The 24861-nt window shown below is 44.8% G+C and overlaps 1 protein-coding gene across 1 annotated transcript; it reads left to right on the top strand.

Moving 5' to 3' along the window:
• The first annotated feature begins 13481 nt into the window (after positions 1 to 13481).
• SAP18 (Sin3A associated protein 18) lies at positions 13482 to 16897 on the top strand. The gene is made up of 4 exons (XM_074860059.1): positions 13482 to 13618; positions 13786 to 13895; positions 15589 to 15711; positions 16410 to 16897. Exons 1-4 carry the CDS (start codon positions 13547 to 13549, stop codon positions 16564 to 16566), a joined length of 462 nt encoding a protein of 153 aa, XP_074716160.1. The 5' UTR covers positions 13482 to 13546; the 3' UTR covers positions 16567 to 16897.
• The last annotated feature ends 7964 nt before the right edge of the window (positions 16898 to 24861 follow it).

Genomic DNA, 24861 nt, shown 5'->3' with positions numbered 1-24861 from the left:
CCCACAAACCTGCAGACAGAGGTGTCAGCAACTTGGCTGGCATCAGAAGGAAAACACACCCTTGGGGTATAGCCTTGCATATCATTTAACCTCAGCTGAATGCATGTAGGAAGCAACGATCTGGCTCCCTCTAATCCTTATTCAAGATAAGCCCTTTGAAGTCCATGTATGCTGCAGGCAGGGCCAGCTTGGCATTTTTGCCAAGTCGGTGAAACGTTTTGACAGCAACTGCTTTCCTTTTCCCCAAAACAACAACTGGCTCTTGTTCTGCTTATTTTAATCCTGAAAAAAACCTTCATCACATTTCCGTCTTGCTCTGCATTACGAGAGAACACCATTGGCACCACAATTTCTCTCACGCATGAATACACAGACTCATTGCATACAAAACTCCTCTTTCTTAGTGCCCAACCCTGTTGGGTTGGGAGTAGTGTCAGGTTGGGAGTAGTGTCTGTCCTGGGTTTCGTGCTGGTCCCAGCAAGAGTCTGGAGAAAGAGAGAGGAGGTTGCAGAGCAGAGGACTGACTGTGCTTGCTATTCCCCATGCCGGGGAGAGTCAAACCAGTCCTTTCTTACAGGAAATCAGAGGAATGTAAGGCCGGGAAGTATCTAGTTTAGGCCGTCCCTCTTCACTATGGCAGATTTTTGTCTAGTCTTAAAAACTCCTGTGCAAAGATTCCACACATTTCTCCTCGGGAGCTTGGTCCAGTGTTTCATGTCATGTTGGAGGCTCTGACTCAAGGTTACCCTGTGTCCAGATTTGCTAGGTGTTTTCTTTTTCTGTTCAGAAAAGTTGCCTGCACAGATTTTTGAGGGTTGTCTGTACTCTAGCTTGGATAGGAAGGCTACACACGTGGAAAACCTGGACATATCCCCAGGACGTGTGGTGACCTATTGTACAAGCTGTGTGCAGGAAACCGGACCAGGAAGCACTGATCTTATTCTGTGGATGGGATGTGGTTGCTTGGTGAATACACAGTAAATTCACAGTGTCCCAGAAGTGTGGAATTTACTACATATAAGCAACATATCTGATTACAGATTCAGAGAGGAAGTACTGTATTTACTGCATGGGTACTGCAGAGCATGACAGAAGCCAGCAACACACTGAAACCATGATCCTGAAGACACGACAGCAATTATGTGATGCCCAGGGTATTAGACACTGACAGTGCTGCAGTATCTTGGATCCTGCTTCGAGTTGTACTCATTCTTTGTGGCCTGGCCCAGCCCTCCTTGGCCTCTACCTTCTCATTCTTCCCCAGTTATTTTTCTTCCCCCACATTAGGCCCACTAAGTGAACATATATTTTGGGGGGACACCCTGGACAGAAGCAAAGCAGCCCTATGCTAGCTGCAGGGTCTCATGCTTATCTTAAGCAGCCTGAGGTGCTGCTGCCCTATGCCCTGCTGCAGCCCCAGTGCTGCGGGCTGGCAGAGCACTGGGGTGAAGAGTGGGGAGAAATCAAAGTGTACCAAGTGAGATACACAGAAGAAATACGTAATTTTGAGGAGCGGTACTTCCCTCCTTGTCTTCCACCACTCCTCACAGTCATGCTTTTATACTGAGGCACAGCTGTTTGCATGACCACAGGGTGACCTAGAACCTGGCTTAGAAAAAGGGGAATTCCACACTAAATAGTGTTTTGGGTTTTGCTTGGGTTGTTTTTACTTCAGCCAACAAGCAGTTGTGCTGGTCTCACTGAAGCTGCTATTTGACTGTGAAGTGAGCAGCAGGGCCAAATGTGCCTTCAACTGGTGCTGTGCTGAAGACCACGGCCGAGGTGGCACAGCAGCAGCAGGGACGCCTGTCCAGCTTCATCATTTCCTTTCCGCCATGTGCCCTTCCCCTTGTCATCCTCTCCACTGCTGCTTGGGTATGTTGTGCAGCACCATGGGTGGCTGTTTGGTGAACCTGCCCGGGGAACCAGGGAACCAATCCAGCTGAAAAAGAAACCATTAGAATAAAACCGAAAGGGACCATTTTCAGTGCCATCCCTTCCTCCAAGGGGTCCACTGCATGGGTGGAGAGGAGCAACCAGGGGACGGCTTGGTTCACCCTGCACTGCTGCCAAAGAAGGCTCCCCATGACCCTCAGCCTTTGTCATGTGAAACCACAGGCTGAACACGGGCACTTTCCTCACACCTAAATTAACTGTATTCTCATATTTTGTTTTTCAGCACAATCTTTCATTCTGAAGGGAAGGGTGGTAATTTTTCTTGAAAATTCGCATTGTTTTGTTAGCAAATAAACTCATGTTTGACACAACATCCGTCATGTCTGCCAGATCGGCAGGGTTTTCTTTCTTTTCTCTGGCTCTTTTCCTCCTTGTTTTTTTTTTGTTTTTTTTTTTTTTTCCCTCCAGTATTCTCTTAATTTAGACTGGACCCTCCTGTAACAGCAAATCAGCGACTTGCTTTGGGCAAAACAATTTGTACACTAGATTTATTGTCTTCCTGCTTGGATGTCCATCTTGTAATGTCTTCCGCATCCAAGCCCATCCAAGTTTCTTTCTCTCTTTTTTCCTCTTTACTTTGAGCTTAGTGTTTTGAAGGAAGTTGATCAAACTGAGCATTCTTGTGAATTTGAGCTTGGTTGCCAAGAATGTAAGTGATTCATCCCCCTGTAAGGAAAAGTGCTGGCAATAAAACATTCCCCATTCCCCTTTTTTTACATGCAAAATACTGTTACTGCTCAAAACAAGCAAATCTTTTTACTCAGAACAAAGTGTTACGCTATTAATTGCACGGCAACTAGAATTCTTAAAATACCTTTAAGCTCTATTCTTAGAAGAAGGAAATATTACCAGCAGAGGCCTTGAAAGCAATGAGATGTAAATTACAAGCACTAGTAAAGCACAATGAAATGGTACCTTGCCTCATATCCTTCATATCGTTACCTTACCCTCAGTAGGACCAAATTCCAGCAGTTTTCCCTTTGTGCTTTGTGTTGCAGATATTTTAAGAACCCTTTGGGGAAATGCAAAATAATTTCAGGGGGGAAATGTATTATTTAGCTGAATGAGGACAGCACAGGAGCTGAATGGTCTATTCAGTGAGGAGAATTGAACGTTCCCGTTTGTCCCCTATGGTGGTGCTGGTGTGGCAGGACAGGCGCCTGCCTCAGTGCCACTTAGCGAACTTCCTGGGGACCTGCCACGGCCACGTCCCCTGCGCACAGACACCCCACCTGCACTGTGTCTGTCTCACCCCTCTTCTGCTACGGCGCTCCAGCGAGCAAAGGTTTTTGCACATCCGTCAAGCAGAGCGCCTGGCATTCTGCACACTCCTCCCCAAGAAGTCAGAGGGCTTGTTTATACTTTGACAGCAAAAAAAAAAAGGTAGTTTGGGATGAAATATGCACTGTTATAGTCAGAAAAGCAGGATTCATCTTTTCTGGGTGCCTTCTTTTAAAAGCTGTGATATTAGTAAGAGGCTGCATTGTCATTTGTCATAGCTTTGGCTTTGCTCCTGGCTGCGCCAGGAAATAGTGTGCACAAAGTATAATTTCCCACATTTCACCAGTGTCCCTGCAGCCTTGCTCATGCTCCATCAGTGACACACAGGTAGGACCAATAACACTTGCACCTGACATTTTTAAAACCTACCAAGGCCCAGCTGCTTTCAAGTACCTTTTACCATCTGTTATCTCTGCCAGCTAGTCCCCGATAAAGCCACTCACAATCCTGATCCTGATGGCTGGGATCATGGGATTGCTGTCCCAGCAAGAAGCTAGGACTTGTTCAAGCAGCCTGAAGAAACTGTAAAATTTCCCACAGTTCAGCTGTCAGCATCCAGCATGTGCAGAGCTAAAGGAGCTCTACAACTCACATCCCACAGACAGCAGGAGGAGGATAAACTTCAGAGTCCCCAGAAGCAGGTGCACAGCCCGTTCTTGGTGGCCTTCCACCACTGACACCACCAAAAATTACCAATTTAAGAAAAGATGTTCAAAGAATGTGGGATGAAAAAGTGTTCATCCAAATCCAGGCATCCCTGAGTGCAAATGGAGTGAGAACTTCTCCATGACTGACCAAAGATTTCATCTGCCATCTAAACATAAAATAATGTAATGGCTTCGTATGCTGTAAGAGCCAAATCATTTGCATCTGCTAGCCATAGTTCAATGAAGAACTACAAGCTATATTAACACAAATACACAAATCTTCCTGCTTCATTTGCAGACCAAGATGGATGAACACTCATGTATCTCTCATTCTGATTAGTGTTCATTAATAACTTCTACAGCGTATCATTTCATCTTCGGTCTTGGGTAAAATCCTTTCTGAACCTCATTCATGTTACTGGCTGAAGCATGTTTGAGCAGTAGCTCCATATTTTTTGGGGTGAAGCCAGACCCAAGTCCAAAACAAGTGATCAGCAGCCAGAAGCTGTACTTCAACAGCATTTTAAGATCTAGCCCATATATGGGAATGTGTATGTAAGAATTTAGCAATAACTCTGCCCTGTGTTCTTAATATTTCACTTTTATATTTTCAAACCTTCATGCTTAGCTAATCGTTTGTCTCTAACAGGCAGGGAATCTATCTGTACCTCTAATAATAGAATTTTTGCAATTCTTGTATTTGAGAGTTTCACCTCCTTCCATATAATGGTGTCTCTTTTTCTAGTATATTTGTTTCATTGAAAAATCTGAGATCTCTTTTTTAAAGGTAACATTAAGTGATAATAGTCTTTTAAAAATCTGAACACCTGCATTAAACTGGTGTATCAGCTGGTAATTATTATGCTTTTGCATTCCTCAAGCCCAAATAAAACACCAGAGCATATTTTATCTTGCTTCATACTGAACAAATCTAATCTAAGAGGTGTAGGAGAGCCATTTCTCCTGCTCTTCTATGCCCTGAAGTTTTATAGAAATGAATCTGAATTATTCTTAGCTTTGTAGCATAAAGCTGACTGTGAAGTAGAGTCAACCTAAGGTCTTTTTTTTTTTCCCCAATCTACTTCTTTTTAAATAATATCTTTCTTTCCTTCTTTCTTCATTTGCAAGAATTTCCCCCCAGCAATTCTGCGAGGCACTTACTTATTTTTTGGAGTGCTGCACTTTCTTATAAATCTTCTGAACACAAAAAAAGAGCACTGTTCACAGCAATCTGAAATGTCACAGTCTGTCATGCTGTCAGATAAAATGTCACACTGTACAGCTTGTCAGTTGAAAGCACCAGGTTATGGACAGATGTACATCTTCTGACTCCCGCTGGACCACTTCAAGGGGATACCCTTTGTCACCATCCTCTCTATCCACTGATGTGCCAGCACGGCTGTGTGAACCCTTCCTCGCCCATTCCAGACAAGAGCAATGAGATTATTGTAAACAATTGAAGTATGAAGTCTTTTCTAACCTGTTTCATTGTAATAACCCTGTGGAGACCTCACCATGAGCAGCTCTGCCAAGAGAGCTGACAGGAAAGGAACAGCAAGAAATGTAAAAGCAGTGACTCCTTCCTGCCAGCACCCTGGCTGCAGTGCGCACCTCTGTCCATGCCCTTGTGATTGCTCATCTACAACCTCAACGTGTCTCCATTGCTCTGCAGCAAGACTTCATAGATTTGCAACAAAATGTCCTTTAAATTTCCCCAGCACCTTTTACCATGTGCAAAATGGAATATAATACTGCTGACAACAATAGTCAGCAGTACGTATAGAGATTATTCTTTCTTGGTCAAAGGAATAGGCGTGCACAAATTTTCCATCCATTTTTCTTTCTAAGCTATTGTGATCTGGGGAGCCGAAGTGATTCTGCCTTACATTATGCCTACAGGACATTCTGTTTTACTGGCACTATTCCCGCCACTATCATTAAGATTATGTCAGTGTTTCCACTAAGCACTGTGTCTCTGAGGAGCTTATGGTAACCAAGTTGTCAGAATTCATTCTGGACTCAACTTCACATATTGTAAATTCCCAGCGATGGACATTTCCTTTCTTTAAAAAACACCGAGTTAATTGATATTGCAATACATATGACACAGCATTCAGAAAATAATTTGGTTTTATATTGCACTATTCAAAATGTTGCAGGTAATTTATTGCAGCCAGAACATTTTGGTCGTAAGTGGCCACTCAGGAGGAAAAAAAAAAAAGTTACAGAATTGTGTTTTCTGACCTGCACGTTGAGCCACAAAAGATATTTCTGCGATGTAGCCAAGCTGTCTCGGGGTGCTGAGGCTTTGCTTTGTGCTCCACATGGAACTACTTATTTTGGAGAAAAGTTTTGCTCAGCTCTTTATGATGATGCTTCTGGAGGCAGGACACGTATAACGGCTTACACGACATGAACTTTTGTTATGAAGGATATGCACTGTTGTCATAAACCTTCTGAGGGACTCTGTGAGCCCCAGAACAAAGCCAAATAAAACATGCCTCTTACTGCAGCTGACCAGAGAGGATTTATTTATCAACAGCTTCATTGTCATTAAAGAATCAGTGTGAAATGCCACAGACACAGGGAGATGCTTTGTGTTAAGATTCATCATCCTGGGGCAGAAAACAGAGAAGGAAACAGATATTTCTGGGTGTGTGGGATGCATCTTTATCCTTCTACTATTTTCAATAGGAACTGTGTGTGCCACAGACCGGAAACTTCTAGAGATGTATGGCAAGCTGAAGAGAAGCATTGCCAGGGACCTGTGTGTAAAATATATGTACTTCGGTATACTCAGTCAGATCTCTTGGAATTTTCTACTTTAGGAGAAAAAGCTTGTGTCTTTTAATATTATTCTTCCATGGGAAGGGAAAAGAACAGATATTTGGAAAATACTGGAATAACCATCATCCTAATCTGTTAATGCTTGTTCATGGAAATGTTCCCACCACAGCACAAGCAGTACTGTGTCTATCCAATGGAGACGCTCACTCCCTTGTCAGACTTTTGTGTCATGTTCAACGATGGGATCACATTAATCCAGGAAGCAGCCAGGGAAGGGATTTGTCTGCTCAGGAAACGTGGAAGACAATATTAAGGACATTTCTTCCAGACAATGATGTTGCGAGGGGACACACGGGCTTTGCCGGGCAGGGTGTTTGGAAGATAGTGCTATTGCCCTCAGAGCCGCCAGCGCTGCAGGTCAAGCAGTGTCCATGTCCCCAGGGCAAACTCCATGGGTGGCAGCAATACCCGCAACTGGGAAAAGCACCAGCGGTGAAAGGAACCTTCACACTGGGTTTCCCACCACTGCTTCCAGTAGTGGAGCTGTCCCAGTGAAGGAAAACCAGGAAACACAGCTACAGGGGAGTGCAGGCAGGGGCCCACGCTGCTGACCTGTCTATTTGCAGTGAATTACAGGCTGATGAACTTCTGATGTTGGTTGTCCTCTCTATAAAACACATCTCATATGCAATTTTTAAAATTTCCACTTATTGCAATGACAACCGATTTATTCCTTCCTTACAGTGTATGAACGTTTCTGTTCTGAGGTAATTTCATACAAACAGTAGGGGGGAAATCAAGAATCTATGGTAGAGTATTACCCAAGTTATAAAAGCAGTTTATTACTCTATTGTGTGTCTAAAATTTCTGGAACGTTGTAGCAGATGTATTTTATAGAGAAATGACAACACATTTTAATGAAATCCAGGTTTAGATTCTGGCAACATTTCTTCCTTAATTTTATATTTTGTAACCGAGTCTACTACCCCACCAGGAAAAATCAATAGAATATTTAGTATATCTCACCATCACACCTTCACGTGTGTTTGTACAGAGAAGAAAATAACTCTATATGATAGACCAGGACTTACTTTTTCTTTACTTGAAACTGAATTCTGTCTTCTTCTGCTGACAATTACAAGTTCCAGTTTGTTCTGCTCTGTTCCAGGTGAAATTCAAGCAGTCATTACAATTTTTGCTGGACGTCTCTTGCATAACACATCCTCTCTTGTTGGTTTAGATTGCAAACAGTTTTGCACTGGGTTGGCCTGAAGTGCTGTGGAGCTGCTCTCCAGCTCCCTCCTCACACAGCTCCGAGGACGCAGGCAGGGTCACTCACTCCCGGTGTCCCTTATTGGTGCCCACTGCGGGGAGCAGCACCCTAAGGGAAAAAAGAAAGAGCCCCACTGTTCCCTGTTCCCGTGCCTGGGCCAGTCGCAGAGCACAGGAGCGCTGTGGACAGCCTTCTGAATCCCTCACACACCCAGGTGCGTCAGGGACAATTTAGCTGCCCAGTATTAGTTTGTCTCAGCTGACTATGGATAAATCACAGTTTTTAAAAAAGATTATAGTTCAGGCAAATATACTTGCTTTATGAGAACATTTCTGACAAAGGATTAAGCATCTCTGCCAAATTGTGTTTCTTTCTCAAAAGTATGTGGATGCTGCAGGTTTTCAGACAAACTGCTACAGGAATTTAAAATGAACAAAAAATAAGAGAAATATGAGTGATAATGCTCATCTGCCTAATGTATTATTCTTGGAAAAATTTTTTCTGAAACTGAAAAAAAAAAGCATCCTGAGGATGCTCTTTCAGGAAACACCTGATGTGGAACAGTTCCATCCGAATGGCAGAATTATAACATTTGGCAACATCACAAACAACTTTAAACAAGGTCTTACACTGGCAAGCACGAGGCAGCTTGTTTCCAAGGCACACCAGTGGCTCTGCCTCGCCTGGAGCATGCGCCAGGCTGTGCAGACTGACCGGTGCTACTGTCACATTAACAGTTAAGTAATTTTGCAATATTGTAGAATAGTAAATTGTCTTCAAAGCGTTTTTATTAACTTGTGGTCCTTCTGATGGCTTTACAGAGAAAGAAGAAGAAAACATACATGTAATCCATACACAAATGTAGATTCCTCCCAGGCAGCTAAGTCTTGGTGCTCCTGAATTAGGATACTCGGGGTCTCCGCGTGCTTTACACACACAGTGACAGAGCCCTCTTGCACACCGCACACGAACAGCTCGCTCCTGCTCGTCTTTACCACGCTGACGCACTCACCTGCTGGCTCATGTGCAAGCTCAATAGGGCCACAGAAGCCCAGCAGTTATGGTGTATTTTGTGAGCCCAAATCATCTCAGTTCAAAACAGGACAGTGAACAAGAACTGAAGTGTAAAGGAAAACAGTGTAATTTTCTAGCAGCACTACAGGCTTCTTGAAATCCACACTAACTTTGGTACAAAACACGGGACATTAAAACCTGTAATGAAATTGACTGCACACAGAGCATTCTGAACATAAAAACATACCTGTGATGTACCGTGACACAAAATGTAGGAAATACCAGCAATCATATTTGCAAAGAAAACATGACAGTGTTCTTCCACCACCAGTTAAAGCCGGTTTGCAGTAGAAGCTCCATCAAATTTAAGACTTTGCTCACTTGGTTGATTGTAAAGATGTTTGAAAGACAATTGTGCTGTTGCCAGGACAGGGTAGTTGCACCTTCCACAATCAAGATAAAGACCAAGTCCTCTATCAAACAAGCTTTATGGGATACCCATACAACCATGAAAAACTAAGAAGTGGTGTGTAGTCCTGGTTAGGAAGAACTCACAAATGCAGCCAGTAAGCTGGAAGTCCTGGGAGCCTTGGGAACCTGGAAACAGCATGCTGCAGAGGGTGAGGCTAATTCCACTTCTTTGAACTGAGATTCAGCATACTCATGGGTCCGAAATGTTCAGTTTCTTGTTCTGGTCATCTCTCACAATTTTTCTAGTTTCTTGGAGGGTTACCTCAATGGTTGATATCCCAGGCCCAGTTGTGCCATTCCTTTCTGTATCTTCCCAAGGACACCTTTTATTTACTATCATCTTCTCTGTTCCGCCTAGAAAGGTTTAAGTCACCCAATATCAACTGCTCCTTTTGTTTTTCCCTTCAATCACAATTTACTTCCAATAAGTGTTTCCTAGACCAACAGGCTACTTAACCCGCAATGCTCTTCTCTAAATGGCTGTGGCAGCTTTGCCCAGCCCCACATCCTGCTGACACCAACACACCAACTCATTCATACCTTTCCTAGATGCTCCAATAAACAATTAAAAGTAACCACTTAAATAGGAATGTGTGTTAACGATTCTTCAAGAGGCAATTCACACTTCTGAGACCATTTGCCTCAGTTCTCTACAGGCATTCCTATCTGAAAATGTTTGATTCATATTTTGGGTATCTCCTTTACAACAATAAAGGCTGGAGACTTGCTTATGTATAGTCTTACTCCACCTCACTACCTCAGTGAGGAGCTTTCTTTTTCTCTATAGCATACACTGTATATACAATTGTACATATACGCACTGTTTGCACAGAACACAGCATCCCTGACAAGTAGAGAGGACCTCTCACCCCCCAAAACCTAAGAAAATGTGAAGGGAGGGTGAAGCAATCGACCATCTCATACCACTGGAGGGACAGACCCTATTCCATTCCTATTCTCTCCCTCCGTCTCCCAGCTACTCCTGGGCACGCCCTTCCACCACTCATCTTGAACCAGGTCTAGCGATCATGGAATCAGTTTCAAAAGCATCAAATGCAATAAACTGACAGAAAATCAGCCCCCAACTGGAGAGTTTTATCTTAAATTAGGGAATTTAACTTATTCTTGGAAGCATCAGTGAGGGCCACACCTGGCAGAAGGGAGGGAGAAAACCCTCACATGACTAAGGACAGGCAGCGGGGAGCCAAATCCCCTTTCTTTGGCAAGAGCGAGCTGTTAGACTAACTTGGGTACACGTGGGACTTCAGCCTAAACCGGTGGGAATCCAGTTTACCGTGTTATGCCTTGTTTAACCAGACAGCACCGTCTCCAGTAAAACCTGCATCCCACAGTCCAGGTTACAGATCACATAACTGCATTTTCATTTCCAAATAATTTTCAACTTTCTTTTCCAAATACGTAACATAAGAATCTAAGATTTTAGACTGAAAATAAATTGTGATTGTTAATACAATTCATGAATAATAAATTGTCATGCTTGAATTTACTTAAAACTCAAGCACACTAGGTCATTTTTCACATAAATAAAGCACTCAAAAAGTTATAGCAGAAGGAACTACTTAGATTCATAACAGAGCTGTGCTTTATTTGTTACAGCTGTTCCTTTACGATACCTGATTCTAGACATAAATTCCTTTGTTTTGGAAATGGTGGTTCACATACTGAGCCCAAAGCGTGTATTATCAGGGCAGATATAATTAATTTTAGTGTAATAAACTGTATTGTTGCCTGGGAAATCAAATTCTGCAAATGGTGGCAAGGCTGAATCATTCCCTTTGGTAATAAAATGATGATATGCTATAACTTAATGTAGATTAAAAACTGTACAGTACTATCCAGACTACCACTAAACGAAGTTAATAAAAGTGGAGGGTGAACTCCAACAGGTTGTTGGTTCTCATCTTGTATTAGGTGTGCCATAAATCAACATTTTAAATCAAATGCTGTTGGTTATATTACAGGTGAACTGCAAGAGCTTTTTTTCTTATAGTGTGGACTCATAGCCCTTTTTCTTTATAATGTACAGAGAAACCTCATAGGTGAATGTATTTTTATAATTTTTTTCTCCCCTACATATTTTTTTAATAAATGATACATTGGAAACATGTATCTGCAGCGTTTGGAAATGTGAAATCAAACCACCATATCACCCTTAGAGCACAGGTGCTTCAGCAGTTATAACACCTTAACAAGCATATGCTTTTTTCATGGTGCAGAATTTATTGTATTTATTTCTGTCTGATACTAGGCTTATACTTCAGAAAGCTGCCCAACACAGATGTAAATTCACCCCAAATCTCCTTACTCAGAGAAGTACATTGCAGAACAGGGACCTGGAAACACAGCTTCATGGCACATAGCTCTGCTGCAAGCAGCAACAGAAGATTATATGAGCAGTATACACTATAATATGAACACTGTAATAATATAGCATCAGATATAGCTTAATGGGATGGTTAAGGGATGGGTGCATCTGTCATATGAGAACAGGCTGGGAGAGCTCGGATTGTCCAGCCTTGAGAGAGATGGCTTAGGGCAATCCCATCATTGTGTATAAATACCTGAGAGGAGGGACAGTCAGGCTTCTCAGCAGTGCCCAGCGACAGGGCCAGAGGCAATGGGTACACAACAGAAAATTAAGTTAAATATAAGAAGAAAAACCAACTTTTTTTTAACTGTGAGGGTGACTGAGCACTGGAGCAGGTTACCCAGAGAGGTCTCCATCCTTGGACATACTCAAAACCCACCCAGACCTGGCCCTGAGCAAACAGCCCTTGCTGATCCTGCTTTGAGCAGGGGTTTGGACTAGGCAGTCTCCTCCAGAGCTCCCCTCCAGGCTCAGCAATCCTATGACTCTGATATTTGCTTATGTTGCACCTGCAAGCACATACATTTATGCATCATTTTACAGAAAAATTTAATCCTGTTTCATTCTTGAAATGAGAGATAAATTCACAGCACTTGAGGAAATAATGTAAGTGTAAATTCTGTGAAAATCCCCCTCCCATTCTAATATGAATAACAAACAGCTCTCAACATTTTAAAAGTTACCACAGCAGATCTCTGTCCGACTTATTTTGAGACACAACCAGACTCAAATTTAACCTAATACAAGATTCTGTTCTTGGAAAAACAAGACCATAAATGGAAAGCATATGCATTTGATCTTTCCCAAATGTAATATTAAGGGAAGCTAAATTCTAAATACAATTTACCCTTTCCTAATTTATTCTAATCTATTCCTAGTTACAGCAGTTGATCGTGTTATTTACCTGTATTAAGACATCTGTTGCCATGTAGAAAGAAGTGGTTTCTGCCAAGAGGCAGCACTATCAGTAGCTTATAAGAAGCTTTTCTAAGTAGTAAAAAACACAGACAGTGATCCAGAGAACGTGTGGGTGTAACAGTGACCAGGACAAGGAGTGAAGCCTACGGCAGCACTCCCTAAACCCTGCCAGCGGAGTCTGAGGAGTGCAATAGTCCGCTCAGATCAGGGACTATCCCAGATGTTTACAGGTTTTAGGAAGAATCACGTCAAGTCCTGCCGGGCAGCTACTACAAATCACGCTACCCCGGAATAAGGCCAGACCCAGCAGAGACCCCTCGGCTAGAGCAGGGCCCCCAACCCAGTCTCGGGCAGCCCGTGGCCGCAGAGGAACCACAGCCACCTGCACTGCCCTCACAGGTTACGGCTCGGTGGCGATGCGAGGGCAGGCTGCGGGGCCCAGCCGCCGGGACCGCGGGACACACCACCCCTCCTGAGGGCGGAAGGCTGAGAGCCGCTACCGGGCAGCGCCGACCACCCTTCCCCTCAGGCCCCGACGCGGGGGGAGGAAGCCAGGCAGCTCCGGCCGCACCTCCTCCCTCCTGCCAGCCGCCCCTTCGCCCTGTAGCCGCTGCCCAGCCCCGCTGCGGGCTCCAGCCCTCGGTGCCCGCCCCCACACCTCTCCCGCGCTGCCCACACGCATGCGCGGCGGCGCTCACCCGGGGCCTGCGCGCGCCCGCCCCTCCGCCGCTCCCTCCCTCCCTCCTCTCGCGAGACCCGAGCGCGGGGCGGGACATCCGGGTCCGGGGGTTGTGCGCGCGGCGGGGCAAGATGGCGGTGGAGTCGCGCGTCACGCAGGAGGAGATTAAGAAGGAGCCGGAGAAGCCGATCGACCGGGAAAAGGTGTCGGGGGTGGTGCCGCGCGTTCTCTTGTGCCGCTCCTGGGCGCGGCAGGGCGGGCACCGGGGGGAGGCGGGAAAGGGTCTGGCGACGCCGTTGAGGCCTCGGGCCGGGGAGGGCGGTTGGGGATGGCGGGGAATGGCGAGCGGCCCCTCATCCTCGCCCCGCAGACGTGCCCGCTGCTGCTTCGCGTCTTCACCACCAACAACGGGCGGCACCACCGCATGGACGAGTTCTCTCGCGGCAACGTGCCCTCCAGTGAGCTGCAGATCTACACCTGGTGAGTGCGCGGCGGCGGCGGCGGCCCGGGCCCCTCCGTCGGCCCTCGGGCGCGGAGGCGAGCCGGGCCCTGCGGCCGGGGGCTGCGGGCGGTATCGGGGAGCTTGCCTGGCTTGAACTCCTTGTCTGATACTCAGCTGCGAGAGCAAGTTCTGTAGGCCTTGTTTAGAGCGGGGAACGTGGGGAAGTTTTCGTGGGGGCAGTTGTGCGCTCCGCGGGGGTGGCAGCTCCGTGGGGGAAGGCAGCTGCCGCGGAAATAGAGCGCTTCTGCCTGCAGCCGTGGCAGCTCAGACGTGGCATCCGTGGAAGCACAACTCTAGCGAAGTGCTGATTGCCGCACACTGAAACCTACTGAGGTTGAATTGCCCAGATACCGATGCAAGCAATCAGAGGCTTGTGTTGTGGCATATCTTTTGTTATCGCAATGAATCTATTCAACACAGAGGTTGTCCTTTAATTGCTTAAGCTTTGTTACAACAGCCCTGTTTTTTCAGTAGAAGTGGTTGTCCTAGAAGGCTTGAACTGTCTGAATGGTGTGTTGGTTTAAGTCAGAGCCTCTTGAGAGTGCAGTAATGTGTTCCTTTTTGTATGATCAGGTAGCAGTGCTTTAACAGAGAGCTGCTTTTTATTGCATTCAGGTTTAGTTCGGAAAACTGCTTTAGTTTGTGTTGCAAACACGTACAAGTGTGTTGAAGAATGCTCTTGGAAGTGAGTTATTCTGCTTCTTAAATCTTGTTTTTTCCTTTAACGTGTCTGCTAGGGTTATAACTTGTATGTTGTATGGTTGAATAAATCCATTTTTGTGGCTAGCAGAGCGTGCAGTTCTAATTTACTACCTAATGGGATTTATGGACTTGGTCCAGGCTGTTGATGGTGTCTGAGCTGTTTGCCATCTGCAGAAGTCAGAATGGGCATTGTCTTGTCAACACACTGCTCCTTAGTTGCTTGAAGCTTGGAGTGAGCGTACAGTCTGTATAATTAGAGCCGCTTTAGTTGTGATGATTGAGTCCTTTTGTTCTTGAAATTCTAGAAATGAGCTTTAGCCCTGATCTGGTTGAAGGCTGGGAAAAGGAGGAGTGCTGCCTGTTACTGCAGAAATGGAAATCTTGATGGAAATGGAAAACCCATTTTTTTTTTCTCCTTTTCTTACATTTCCTCTAATATTCAAGAAACTATTTTAACATAGATAGCAACTTAGGTGAGGAAACTCTTATACTGCTCACTGTATAAATGCATTTAAAAAAAAAAAGGCCCCATTGTTTAAATGGTAACTCTTCTGAGAGACCTGGAACAGCAGATGTTGAAACATATGGAGGTGAAGAGATTTGTCTTAACACAGTAAATTGGAAGCTAATTAGGAGCTACATTTGCACTGGACCATGTTGCCTCCAGTGTACAGTAAGTGGTGAATTCTCAGAGGTGTTTTAGTAACTAGAGCAACTTCTTGTCACTTGATCATTAGCTCAAAATGTATTGGTTGGAATGTTGTGTAGTTGAGAAATTGATGGCTCACTATGTAGCTGAAATGTAAGATCTTGCTTGTCTTCTGGTATCTACAGAAAGTATGCAAAGGCAGGGAAATGTATGGTTAAATTGTGGTAATATATTGTTTCCATCTTAAAAGGGTTTTGGAAAGCTATTTTTATTGTTGCTTCTGAGAACATGACTCACTTTGGTTTGCTTGTTTAATTTAGGATGGACGCAACTCTGAAAGAGCTGACCAGCTTAGTGAAAGAAGTCTACCCAGAAGCACGGAAGAAGGGCACACACTTCAATTTTGCAATTGTTTTTACAGATCTCAAGAGGCCTGGGTATAGGTAAATGGCATTTCTTCTCTGGGTTAACAGAAGACTTCAGGCACTGGAGCAGTAAATTATTTTTCATTAACACTTGATTTTTGAAGTTCAGAACCCACATACCAAATTTCTGAAGTTCTTGAGAACAGACTATATGATGACCACTGTAAACTCTAAATTTTACTTGGTGACCATCATTGTTAATGTGTTCCCAAAAAACACCCTGTGTGCTTGAAATCTTTGGTCACTGTATTGGTAACCAGGCAGAACACGGACCTAAAGCTTGAGATAAAGCTTTGTTTCTGGCAATACGAGGTGCGATAGGGCTTGTGCCTGAGAATGCGTTTGAGTGTTAGCAGTGATCTTGTTGCAGGTGTCTGTCTTCCAAAATGGTATGAGCTAACCTTTGGCAGCAGCCAGTGGCTATACCCTGCTCTAATCTATGGAGTCTTGTTCTGTGTCTGTGTGGAAGGAGGCAAGGGGTTCTCTCTGGTATTTAACTTAACACACCCCTCTGTCCCATCAGAAAGAGGATTTGGTGTAGCTTTTCTTGGTACACCTGAAACTGGAGAGAAAAACCCCAGCATCCTGAGTACATAGCTAAATACAGGGCAGAGGATGGCACGGGAAGGTTGTCATGACCCAATACGGTTCCTCTTTTGGACATCTAGGGAGATTTGCCTCTGATAACCAACTTGTCTGTCCTCTCCTGCACGCAGGGTGAAGGAGATCGGCAGTACCATGTCGGGCAGGAAGGGCACAGATGATTCCATGACATTGCAGTCTCAGAAATTCCAGATAGGAGACTACTTGGATATAGCAATTACTCCTCCGAATCGCGCACCGCCCCCATCAAGCCGCATGAGACCGTACTAAAGTATTGCTGCTTTGTATGATTACATCTTTATTCCTACTTGCTGTTCTAAAGCAGGCTTATTTTTTTTTTTGCTTTTGTTGCTAAGCAAGAACACCTGAAGACAAAGCTAAGCATCAGAAATTGAAGTTAACTTTTAAACCTTAACTTTTAGTTTGTTTAGAAGAAACACTTATCTTTAGCAGTGCCATCATCCTATCCCTGATTGTTATAGTTTGAACAGTAAGTCATTGTGTCCAGTGTTTCAAGATTTCCATAAAATACGACCAGAAGGATTACAGGTGTTCTGTAGTTCTGTCTTGTTTGGAATAAAGATTGATGTTATTAATCTTTTGATAGTGTGGTGGTGTTTGGGTTTTTACTTTTTAAAGTGGATTTTTGCAGAGAAATTCCAAAGTTGGCTTTTAAGCAGAAGTTGAAATCAAAAGGAGCACCAGAGCCTTTCTCTGATAACTTCTGGGCTTGATGAGTAGTGGCCTGATGGGGATTCCTTGTACAGGAAGATTTCTTAAACCAGAGCTGGCTGAATTTTGGAGCATGAGTGTGTGAGCAGCGTGGTCAAAGGCAGGCAAGGTCAGCGTTACTCTCCCTGCTGATGCAGGTACACTGACAGGGGAAAGTCGGAGATGAGCTGTGTAAGACTGCGGGTCCTGCAGGATCATGAGGGGAGCCAGGGCAGCCCACTACAGCTTCCAGGGGCTACTCATTTTGTGCCAAGATGATGCCAGTCCGTGGACTGGGAGTGGTCTTAGTGACACCAGTATATCCCAGGGTACTGAGGAGCTGCTGCCCTTACCAGAGGAAGATGTGGTTCAGCACGCTTGCGCATCGCCCTTACCTGAGGTCTGAAGAACTAGTGTTGTCTTTAAAAATGGAAAGTATAAAGCTCTTTGAAGGTCTTGCATTCCCTAAACAGTGGTCTCCAAACTTTTGTGGATTGCACACCTCTATCAGTAAAAAATTTCTGTGTGCCCCCCAAATTATTTAATTACATACATCTAATACTGTACTTGTATGTACATTATAAAACTACACAAAAATAGTCCTGCACCCTACTTGCGTGTGTACCACATTTGGAGATTGTCTTGTCTTTGGCTTGCCTTTTGCACCCCTCTTTGGAGTCCAGTGTCTTAGAACATTGGAATATCTGCAGATCTGGCCAGAAGAAATCTGGTGTTTTCAGAATGAGGTTGACTATGGAGCAGGCAGAACTATTTCCTAATGAAAATACAATGGTGGGTGCTCTGCTTGGAGAGGCTCTTGCCTGCAGTTCAGATGAACCGACAGGAGGTGAGGCAGCAAGTCTGTGCTCTGGCAGTATGTGTGGGAGTCCTGACCACAGGGTGGTTCTTGGCCAAGTGAACCTGTGGGGTGGAGGCAGGCAACCCGCAAACCTACATCCCCTGGGCTCTTGACCACAAGCAATATATTGTCAGCAATGACCAAGAGGACAAAACCCAATTTTGACTTCTGGAACTCCAAGGAAGGTGAATATTGTAGTTTCTTTCCCTTAGTTATCTTCATCTGATGAATACATACGATTTTGGACCCTATGCTGACCAGTTCGAGCTGAGTAAATTGTAAGGTGGCTTTTCACAAACAGTTGCAGCCTGTATTGAGCACCAGTTTCTCAATTTACTGTAACCCTTGGGTGTTGGGGCAAAGCCAAGGAGCTGTGAGGTATTGAGGTTCAAGGCTGCTCCATGTTAAGTTACTGATGAAGCCGGAGTTGGGGGTGTCTAGCAGCCAACTTCTAGAATCTCAAAATAGGGGAAGGGGTGGCTAAGGGGTCTCAGTTGTCCATGAAGAAACTGAAAGGCTGGTCTGTGATGTTGCCTGGTACCTTCTTAAGGAGCAGGAGAAAGAAGGGGTGACCCACCTCCCAGCAAATCAGTGCATCACGGGAGGGTGGGGCCTGTGGCTTCCCACAGCTCAGTGCTTGCCAGCTTCTGTCACTGCAGGGGGAGATTTTGAGACAGGCAGGTGTCTCTGTCTCACAGCAGGCTCCAGCTATCCATGGGGTGTCTGCCTCTGCCAGCTGACCCCAAGCATCCAGCTGGTCCAGAGAGAGCCAGGCACTTGTTTTCTGCACATTGTGTCCCTGTGTGGTGAGAGAAAGGCAAGAGCAGGAGTAGAAGCTGTAATGGCTCCTTAGGGCCTTCACCTTCCTCACCTAAGGCCTTAGCAAAGCAGAGGCCAAAACTGAAGTAAGCGTTCCTGTCTGCTGAGGATGAGGCATACTTTCTTTCATGAGCTGTGATTTATGTATGTGGTGTTTTTTTTTCCCCCTCTCAGGAGTCCCTTGGTGCAGCATAGTCTGAGGGATTTTAGGTTCAGTTCTGCCCCCTTTCTCTGGCTTCTAAGTTAGGGAGTTGCAATTTCAGCCTTCATGAATGACCCTCATTTGCAGAATCACCTGTGTCCAAGTCACTTGTTCCCCTAAGATTGAGAGGTTGAAACGTGCAGTGGAGCTGGTCTAGCGTGGCCAGAGGTGGGATGGGTGGGATGTTTGGCAGGGTGAAGGCAGTCGCCTCTGGTGCCAAGGAAGAGGCTCTCCACAATACTGCTGCTGTGAGGAGCCCACATGTCATAACAGCTCAGTGACTTCTGTCACCAGAGGCAGGTTGGGTCAGGCTTGGGGCGCCTGCTGCCTGTGTGCTGGATCATGGCCATCAGATCAGCTGTCTGGTTTTTGGCACCTTAAAAGACCTGGGCGGACAGAAAAGTGAAGACCACTGCTAGGTGACTGGCTCACCGCAGAGTGTCATCTGTGCTGCAAAATGAGTGAGGTGAGTCTTGTAGTACCCAGCATGTAATTACAGAATTGCACAGCCTCCCACCAAAGGCAAGGACAGACCTGCCATTAGAGGTACACAGGAATATGGGCATTTCCTCATTTTTGTGTCCTGGTTTTTGCTTTAATTGCATTTAAGGGTAATTCTCAAAATTAAATGTAGTCAATGTATAAGGCAACAGCAGCAAGTGAGCCTGTGCCTGTGACTCAGCTGCTCTGGGAGGGGGCTTGGCTTTGCTGCTGGAATGGGGGATGTGGCCCAGTGAGGGCTTGTGCCTGTGCAGCCCAGGGCAGGTCTTCACACAACTCCAGAGAAAAAGACGAACACCTGCTGGCTTTAATTTGGTGGCCCATGAGGCAAAATCACCAGGAAATGAACTTCCTTCTGTAGGAAATACTTCAGCTTGACTGTTTAGGTGTGGAGTTCAAATGACTGCTATGGAAGTACAAACCTCAGGTGACCTCTTGCCCAGCTACTTCAGACTAAACATCTCTTGAGAAAGACATTTGCCCTCAAACACTTGCACTTCACACAGAAAGGTAATGCAGAAGTGAAGAGCATTCAACTTCCTGTATCCCTTCAGAAGCGCTGGGTTGTTCAGGACCCTCACTGGGGTATTTCTAGTCTCACAAGACTGACAGGCTTAAGTAGAGATATCTTGGCCCAAAAACTCACTTGACCTCTTCAATACTCAGCAAGAGACTCCAGTGACTTCTGCAAGTGACAGCTTCAAGGGCACCTCTGGGTGAGTTCCTCATAATGCTGGCTGAGGCATGAATTCCCCAGCCCCTGCTTCAGGCAAACATGAGTTAGTGTCTTCAGGCTTGAAGATAATGGCAGGTCTTTAACAGGGGCTGAAACTGCACCTGGCCCAGACCCCCCTGCTGTGTATGCTGTTTGAATCCAAGTATTCCTTTCCTTGAGTCTTTGGTGCATATTTGAGAGATGTAGAAGACTGCCAGCACTCCGTTGCTGAGCAAGAGATAGGAGCAAGCATAGCCAACCCTTTTCCTTCTAGTCTTCTGCTGAGATATTCCAGCTGAAAGCAGTGAAGCACAGACCCCAGGCTCCAGAGGACAGGAGGGGAGAGCCCCAGCAGCAGTTCCAGGTAGGGCATTTGAAGAACAGCACCAGGCACACCACAGTCCTGCACCACCACTCCTCGTTACCTGCCTGCTCAGCTGGGGCTCCGCACTGTCTTGCAGCCCTGGCCTAGCCTGGGGCCTGCTGACAAGGATGCTGCGCTCCTGGTGCCTTTGGTTTAAGAACTGCGCTGGAGAGTGGGAGGCTTATGCTTGAAAGGGAGAAGGGAAACACATGCATATGAAAGTACTAAAGGTTTGAAATATGGTCCTACCCGCACATCACAGCAGCCTACATGGCCAGGAACAAACCACACCACTCTGCACCTATAGGGCCTTCCAAGGCTATAGGCTTCCACCTATAGGCCACCCTTCTAAGGGTGAGGCTTGTTGCAGTAGATGTGTCCCCTCCAGTCTAATTCATGCACAGCCACCCAAGCACTTGTCCTGGGGAAGGGGGTTTGGGAGCCTGAGTGACAGGTGCTGTGCTGAAGAAGAGGAATTGCTTCAGCTGCCATGGATGTGCTCATGGAACAGCTACCTTGGGAAACCTACCAAAGCAGCCGGACAGACAGGATACAATGTGCTAAGCAGCTTAGACTGCCAGCAAAGGAGAATGCCCTGGCTCCCACTTCCCTGCCCTTTCCCTTCTCTCGCCTCAGCACCCACCAGTGCCTTTGCAGGTGAGCAGGGATTTGGGTCAGCACAGAGTCCATGAACAATTTAACCTTGAAAAACAACAAATAGTTCCTGGTGGTTGGGTAAGCAGGAATGGCTTCCCCTGCAGCCACCAGGGCAGTGACGCAAGTGAGGGTGTGGGACCTGCAGCTGGGGAAAGGCAGGACCATGCAGCAAGGCCTGAGACTGGTTTACAACAATTGCAAAAGCAATGATTAGGGAGTGTCACCACAGGGCTTTAAGCTAGGAATACATTATGCCAAAAATTATAAAAGTATTTGAACACCTTCCTGCCGGATGTTCTGCAAACTGTCCTTTGCTTGGTCTCTCCCCAGGAGAAATGCCCGTGTAGCACGGCATCTTCTATGGACCACTTTCTGTGTGTGCACATTTGTGCTATTTTTTTTTTAAACTCTTCAACTTGAATTAGACAAGATCAAAGAAAGTCACAGACCTATCTTGATGTCAACTGCCCTTTTTTAAAAGTGGGTATTACCGTAAGAACAGGATGAGGTTTCACATTTAAGTTGATAGATAACACAGCCACTTCCTGGTAGAAAGTTGTATTCCTGGGGGCTAATGTACATGTGATTCCACAGTGCTGCCACTGGATGTTGTCATTGCTCCTTATAAATGCCACAATCTCTGTATTACTGTCCCATGGAGAAACAAGGTACTCCCAAAATACAAGGCAGCTCCAACATCTGCTACAGCTGTTAATGGAGCACATGCAACCACCATGAGTACTGGACCATCTGAATAATGACAACAGGAAACAAAGCAAATATCACGTTTTACAGCAAATTTAAAGCATCATGGATCCTTTAAATAAGCAAGGAAGCCTGGACTCCAGTTATTGCTCCAGTGATTTATAAAAACATCAACAAAAGCACAACAGGAGGCACTAAAAGTGGTATTTGACAACCATCTGGGAAGTTTCATTTCACTGCAAGATCTATATTTGTATTTAGTCTCTGGCAAAATATTTCCAAGCTAAGAAAGCACTGACCACCTTAGGAGGCTTCCTAGGCAGAACAGTGAGACTTTCCTTTGACAACAAATGGGATTATGGCGAGAAGTTTGTAGCCAACACATTTTATATACTTAAAAAAGTGAAAAAAAAGGTTAAGAACCAAAGCAAATGAAGAGAAACTAAAGGCTATGCTTTTTTGGTTGCTCCCCAGATGTCATTCAATATGGAAGTACAGTTTTGTGCTGGGTCCAATCCTTTCTGACCACAGGCTACTGCTAGAAGATGTGATCCCATTCTCACCTTTCCCTTACATCTGATCTAGTGCTCACACATGCAGAAGTAGAGTCTGAGATTACTGTTGGGGAGGACAAACTAGAGGAGAAAATAAAACTGGCCTTTCAGTGGCTCAGCAAATGGAAGGAATCCATTGTAAAACTGCACAACCCCTAGATTCTGTGGCAAGAGAACTGGTAAAACAGCCTCTAGTGGAAGCAGCTCCCAGTTAAACTAAATTAAGTACAGAACAGAATCGTACCCTGAGCCAATTTTGCCTATTTTCAGGTGATGACTGACCCTTACAGAGCTACCATGTTTGCTACTTATTTAGCTACTGTTTATCCAAACTGCACCTTCTGACAGGCCAATGCAGTTATCAGATTCACCCCACATCAAACCAACCTGTAACTTGTTTTAAGTTCTTTTGTATTATTCCCACTCTGACATGTTACATTACTTTAGCACACAGTGGGACGAGCCTTTTTTTCAGCAGCAATACTGGCCTAAGTGGAGTTTTACCCTCCTCCAGCCCCATGGCTACATCCTTGGTTGTTCCTGCATTTGCACTTCTGCAGTTTATCAGATGGCCACACAGCCACCTCTGTGAGAGAACTGATCTGAGTAGGAAAAAAACCCAAAAGACAACAAAACATTCCCTCCCCAGCTTATTTTGAACATAGATAAGACTCCAACACTGCTTATGCTTTCACTTCTGCCAACTTTTCCTCCCCCACCCTCAATACTCAAACCACTGCTTAGGCCTTACTGAAACCTAAACAGTTTTCAAGGGTAAAGCACAACAAATTAAAACTAGTTTTTGGTTTGCTGCTCTGATTATATCCACCCCAGAGCAGTGGTCCTGCTATAAAGAATGTAAGTACAAACAGCAATATTACTTGTATTAGGGCAATATTGTAGGCAAGAAAAACAAAACTAACTAGTAAAACTTAATTTTTAGATTCCAGAGTCTCATGTCAGCATCATAATAGCTTGAGTAGACCAGAAGATTTTAAGATTACAAATTGTCTTCAAGATGACAACTGAATCTCAAAATACTAATTGAAGCCCTTTCATATCAGTTAATGATGCAAGTGGCTTATGGTGAGAACCCTGGCACTGCTAGGTACAACTCTGCAGTTCCCTAATAGAGGAAAGGACAGTGGAGGGCATAGTTGTTCTCAAGTTTAGGGAACGGTCACTTATAAGGCCTTTTGGGAATTTCCTTAGTTGAAGGGGCGGGGGGGGAGGAAATACAGCAAGGTCCAGGACAGTAGTGCTGCTTGTTCCATTCCATGTTAAATGGAGTCTTTCAGGATATCTGACTTGCTTCAGGGCGAGGGAGTAGCCATGAAGTGCTGTGGAAGGAGAATGCAGGCTGTGAAACACCTCCTGTTTAGTGCTGGTAAATCAGTCTGGCTGAAAGATTTTTCTTCTGCAGCAGAATACTTTGTACCTTTTTAAGACCATGAAATTCCATGACTAGCATCCAGCCCATTAAATTGTTTTAGTCTGTGAAGATGCTGGAAGCTGGTCTGGCCTTCACTCTCTGAATGAGTTGGATAGAACAAGTAAATGTTTTTATAGCAGCAGATGATTAGTTTTTCAAGCAGTCACCAAGCATCTGAGACTGACTACTAAAAAAAAAAATATAAGTGTTGATCAAGCTCAAAGACTGACACATAAACATAGTTATTTTTAAAAAGCTAGCACATAAAAGTAACAGCATGCTAAGGCCAGAACTAGTACAAAATCAGCTTCTCCAGTTAATTTGATGTACGCTCATCCTGGAGAATGACTGCAATAGCAGGAAAAAGGCTCCTTTACTTGCTAGGTTTTAGCCAGGACAAGTCTGTCTAAGCAACTAGAGAAATACTTCCAGGCATCTCCAGCTGTCTGCATATCCTGAGGACTTCAGAAAAAATACTCAGAAAAGCATCCAGTTCTCCCCATCTCCTGGTGTTGTGAAAGACAAAAAAATGTTTCTCATACAATCTGCAGCTCAGAATCTAAGATTTGTTTTGTAACCAGGATCACTATTGCTATAAACAAACTTATGGTTGCTTAGTTCTAGGATAGAACTATTGTATTGTCAAGATTTATGACCAACAGAACGGTGATCTGAAACCATGCTGTAGAAAGTATCTATTTTTGTGTCCTTTAGGTGAACTTAGCTCACTATAATGTGAAAACCACACCTCTGTAGTTTAATGTACCCATCTCTTCATGAAGCCTCTCACCCTTTGAGCATGTGTACATTAATAGGTAGATACTGTGACTTTAAAAGTGAGGAATAAAACTAGCCAATAGATGATATTGTGATAAAATACTAGCCAATAGTTATGTATAGGAGGTATGCACTTGTGTGTTCAGAATCAAATAATTATGGTATGTGTTTGTAACTCAGTGTGCTGGCTGCTTTGGATGCCGAGCACCCTTTTCTGCGCAGAACTGTAATAAATACAAATATTTCAACTCTGTGTGCTAACTAGCTCT

The sequence above is a fragment of the Strix uralensis genome, chromosome 2 (assembly GCF_047716275.1).
Source record: "Strix uralensis isolate ZFMK-TIS-50842 chromosome 2, bStrUra1, whole genome shotgun sequence".
Taxonomy (NCBI): Eukaryota; Metazoa; Chordata; class Aves; order Strigiformes; family Strigidae; genus Strix; species Strix uralensis.
This window is presented reverse-complemented; position numbering and strand designations above follow the sequence as displayed.